This window comes from Pinus tabuliformis, chromosome 2_2 (genome assembly GCF_031772625.1).
Source record: "Pinus tabuliformis cultivar Carrire ecotype Pingquan chromosome 2_2, CPIR1, whole genome shotgun sequence".
NCBI classification, from domain to species: domain Eukaryota; kingdom Viridiplantae; phylum Streptophyta; class Pinopsida; order Pinales; family Pinaceae; genus Pinus; species Pinus tabuliformis.
The window spans coordinates 951,683,409-951,687,994 of NC_142300.1; the positions used below are offsets into that span (position 1 = coordinate 951,683,409).

Genomic DNA, 4,586 nt, shown 5'->3' on the forward strand with positions numbered 1-4,586 from the left:
CAAGAGAGATTCTGCTCGCTCCACCATTTAAAGGCCACCTGTACCGAAGGAAAAATAACGTGAGGAAAACCATAAAACAGAGAAAGTTCATACCAGATCTGGAGAGACGAGGCACAATGGAAGAACATATGAAGGTTTGATTCCTCATCAGCTTGACACATAGCACATCTACTCGGTCCATGCCAGCTTTTCCTTCGAAGGTTTTCCCATGATAGATTCCTGTTATAAAAGACCAGCCATGAAAAAAGGATCATCTTGAGAGGGCATCCCGACTTCCACAGGCATGGAGGAAAAAATGGGCTGGAGCTTGGAGAAGGAGGAGATATCATGATCGAATAAATGTCCTTAACACGAACAGGAGACTTTGCCTTATGAACTGTCCATATCATATGGTCACAGGTCCCCGAACGGAACAATCCTAGGCTGCAGAGGTCTTCTTTTACTGAATTCCATAGCGGGAGCAGAGTGGCCGGCATGTTCAGATCACAGCCTTCTTTCCATAATGGAATGGGACCTCTCCAAGAATCAATCAACTTGTCCCAAGAAAAGCAACCACTTCTGTGAAGGAAGCTTAACAAAGGTTGAGGAAAAAGATTTTCACGGCCATTTAAAATGGGATCAATACCAATTAGAATACTTGATCCAGAGAACAAGTTCCATCTTAAATTCTCCAAAAAGAAATGCTGGATTTTCCTGAAGCTGAGCCATATGGCTGAGCCTCTGCTGACGCCAATCGACCTTCTTCTGTACCAAAATTCCAAGTTCCTTCCTTTCAAATATTTCTTTCTTATAGCTGTACTCCAAAGCCCATCTCCAAAAATACCTCTATAAAGAGATTTACATAGGAGCGCATTTCCAAAGGAGCGCATATCTAGAAGGCCCCATCCGCCTAGCTTCTTAGGCCTAGAAATATATGCCAGCTTTACTAAATGAAACTTGTTCTGAAAAGATTTTCCTCCCCACAGGAAATTGGCCATAAGACTGTTCATTTTGTTAATGATGCTTGAAGGAAGATAGAAAATATGAGCCCAGTAGACTGCCAATTGAGATAAGACTGCCTGAACCAGAATAAGCCTGCCTGCCAAAGATAAAGACTTTAACTCCCAGCCTGATATCTTTTTATAGAATCTGTCCAATAACCATTGCCAGTCTGCTTTCGAGTAGCCCTTAGCCTTTAGTTGAAATCCCAAATATTTCATCCCATCCCTGATCGAACTCGGAGCAATGCCCAGCAACTCAGCAATCCATAAGATCATTTCCGGGTTTGAATCATTGTGAAACATAGTAGATTTTGCCTTGTTTATGACTAACCCAGAGGCTTTCTGGAATCTGTCAAGAATTTCTTTGATGCAGATCCAGGAAGCCCTACAGAGCATGGCAAGAATGAGAACATCATCGACAAACAGATTGTGTGATAAAGAAATGTCCTTGCATATTTTGACAGGCCTACATCTCTTTTCTTCTACTGCCTTATTAATCTGAAGGCTGAGGGAATTCATCACCAAGATAAATAACAGAGGGGAGAGGGGACAACCTTGTCAAAGTCCCCTTTCCGCTGAAAAGAAAGAGGAGGGCAATCCATTTATGATGACCGAATATCGGACATTCTCTACACAAGACATTATCCAGTTGATGGAATGCGATTTTAAGCCAATTTTTGCTAGCATGACTCTTAGAAAACCCCAATCTAAGCAATCGTAGGCCTTTTGCAGATCAATTTTGAGAATAGCTGCATCCATCTTGTTAGAGAACATAGAAAACAAACTTTCTTGGGTCATGGCAACAACATCCAAAATGTTTCGACCCTTTAAGAATGCATGCTGATTCTTAGAGATGAAGGAGGCCAGAGTAGGCTTCAACCTTTCTGCAATAATTTTAGAGATAATTTTGAACAAGATATTGCACAGCGATATTGGTCTGAAATCTTGGAAGGAGTCCGACTTAGCCTTTTTGGGAATAAGGGCAATCAGAGTAGAAGAAATAATGCTGTGAATACTACCGGACATCCGGGATGCCTCCACCATCCACAGCAGGTCATTTTTGAAGAGGTCATAAAAGTGAGAGAAAAACTCTATGGGCCATCCATCCGGCCCAGGGCTTTTATCTCTTTTAAAAGCTTTTATGACATTTTGAAGTTCCTCTTCGGAAATCGGCTGGAAGAAACTATCGTTTGCTGCCTCATCAAACATTAACGGAACCAGATCAATACCCTAGAGGGTATCTTGAAAATTATTTGCTTCTTTTCTTTTGTATTGATTCTGAAAAAATCTCATAGCTTCATTCGAGATATCCTGCTGTGAATAGAAGAAACCAGCTTCACCATTGCTGATCCTCCAAATGGAATTTTTCTCATGTCTGGCGTTCGCATAATTATGAAAAAATCTCGTATTTCTATCTCCTTCCTTAAGCCAAATAGCTCTGCTTTTGAGCCTCCATGAAGCCTCCTCCTTTTCCAGGATGATATATTTTCTTTTTTCCAAATTCCTGATTTGACCTTTGATGTCGAGAGACAGATTATTTGGATCTGCAGCATTTAATATGTTGTCCAGCTCCTTTTGAATTTCTGCAAGCTCCTGTTTGTCCATCTTCCTTTTTTGATGTTGCCAATCCTTTTCCACCTTCCTTAGAGACGCCAGCTTTTCCCGGAAGGTCATGAAAGGGGACAGATCTGACTTCAATAACTCCTTCCACTTGTTTGTAATGATTTCATTGAATTTTGGGTCCTCTAAGTGGATTTTGTTAAATTTAAAAGAGTAGCCAAGCCTGAAACCATTCCTTTGCCATCCAAGGAAAATAGGCCTATGATCGGATGTGAAATCGTTTCCTATAGAAGATACAGGCATGCCCATTTTATCGATGATGCTGGAATGAAGTATGAAACGATCAATCCTCTTGGCTATATATGCCTCACCGGACCTGCTGTTATCCCATGTAGGCTTCAGTTTGATAGGCATGATGTCAACAAGGTTCCTGTTTAAAAATTCCTTCTTGAGTCTATCAGCAAGCGGGTCCTTAGTCCTGCAATTGCCCCAACATTCATCAGAGCTTAAGGTCATATTTAAATCACCTGCAATCATCAGAGCTCCAATTTCAAGAATTTCCGATGCAAACAGCCTATCCCAGAAAGGGAGCCTATTCTTATAGGGCGCATAGGCATTGAGAATATTGATATTTAGGCCTTGACCTCTAACAGAGACCGAAATTAGAATTCCTGCGAAACATTTAAAGGCCTTTGCCTTGATCCAGACGGGATCCCACAGGACTGCGAGTCCTCCTGATTGCCCACAAGCCTCTGATGCCACCATAAACCAAGAGGGAAACATTCTCCTAAAGTAAGCTCTAGACGCCTAGCTGGAGTGCATGGTTTCTTGTATAAGGATGATTTTTGGACTAGCAGAATAGAAGATTTCCTTAAGCGCAAGATATTTGGGGTTTGCACCTAAACGCCTGATATTCATTGAAACAATAAAAGTCATTTGGATGGCTCGCCAGCCACAGATGCTCTAAGAGGCTGAATATCAGTCGATTCCAGAATAGGCACATAAATGAGAGATAGGTTCCGCACTACATGCTCAGAAACAATCGTTCTCCCCCTAAAGTGTCGGCTTCCCCCTTTGTGTTTCTTTCTGACTGTTATGTTCCTTGCAGATTTAGCGCTAATAAATAGAGAGGCTGGACTATTAGGTTTATGAATTGTTAGAGGCTCCAATTCAAGAGATTTTTTGCATAGCAAGAAATCAATATCGCTGTCATATTGATTAACCGGGGAGGCTTCAGGAGGGTTGAATGGAGTGGGAGTGAGAATAGGTTCCTTGCCTTTTGGAATAGGAGCAGGGTTTTTGTCAGGAGTCGGGGAGGAGGAGGATATCGAAATGGGGTGAGAGCCAACTACAAAGTCCATTAAGTTCATAGCGGGAGGAGAGGGAACTGCTTTTTCCTTCGATGGCTCAGGTATGGGAGCACAAGCGAAAGGAGGGGATTTGATGAGATCGGAACGGGCAGGATTAGATTGAAGGGGATGGCGGGAAAACAACCCAAAAGGAGAGTTCTGAGGAGAGAATTTCTGAAACACAATCGAATCAAGAAGATCAGGTTCTTGATTTTCCTTTTGGGCAGCCTCAGGAATACTTAAGGATGAAGAAGATACCCGCTCTGTAAAAAGCGGAGAAGGGGCCGCACCAAATCTGCGATGGACTTTCTTGTGCTTGGGGATGTAATGGCGCCTGCAGTTTTTTATCAAGTGCCCTGTTCTATGACAGAGGGAACACCTGAAAGGGATTCCCCAGAAATCTAACCTTTGATTAATTTTGAACCAGTTCCATGCTATCTCAATGTGGTCTGGGTATCCTCCTTTGTATACCTTCTCTATTAAGATCCACGCCTTGGCCTTGGCCTTGGCAACTTTCCGGTAGTGGCTTTTGACTATTCAGTTTTGGACCCTCGATTAATATTCTATGGATTTTGAATGAGCATATGTAAAATTTGATATTTATGATTGTTGTGGGAGCTAGTTTTCATCGAGAAGAAATTCAAAAAATTATAATAAATAATTAAATTTAATGTAAGTTAAAAAAAAATATAGTGAA

General features: G+C 41.7%; 1 protein-coding gene across 1 annotated transcript; it reads right to left on the reverse strand.

The window, feature by feature from the left end:
• Positions 1-2,210: 2,210 nt before the first annotated feature.
• LOC149196354 (uncharacterized) lies at positions 2,211-3,305 on the reverse strand. The gene has a single exon (XM_089408262.1). The coding sequence runs from the start codon at positions 3,303-3,305 to the stop codon at positions 2,211-2,213; it is 1,095 nt and encodes a 364-aa protein (XP_089264388.1).
• Positions 3,306-4,586: the final 1,281 nt, after the last annotated feature.

Excerpts from the sequence above, each read along its gene's own strand:
- LOC149196354 (XM_089408262.1), bottom strand. The coding sequence starts at position 3,305 with ATGGTGGCATCAGAGGCTTGTGGGCAATCAGGAGGACTCGCAGTCCTG.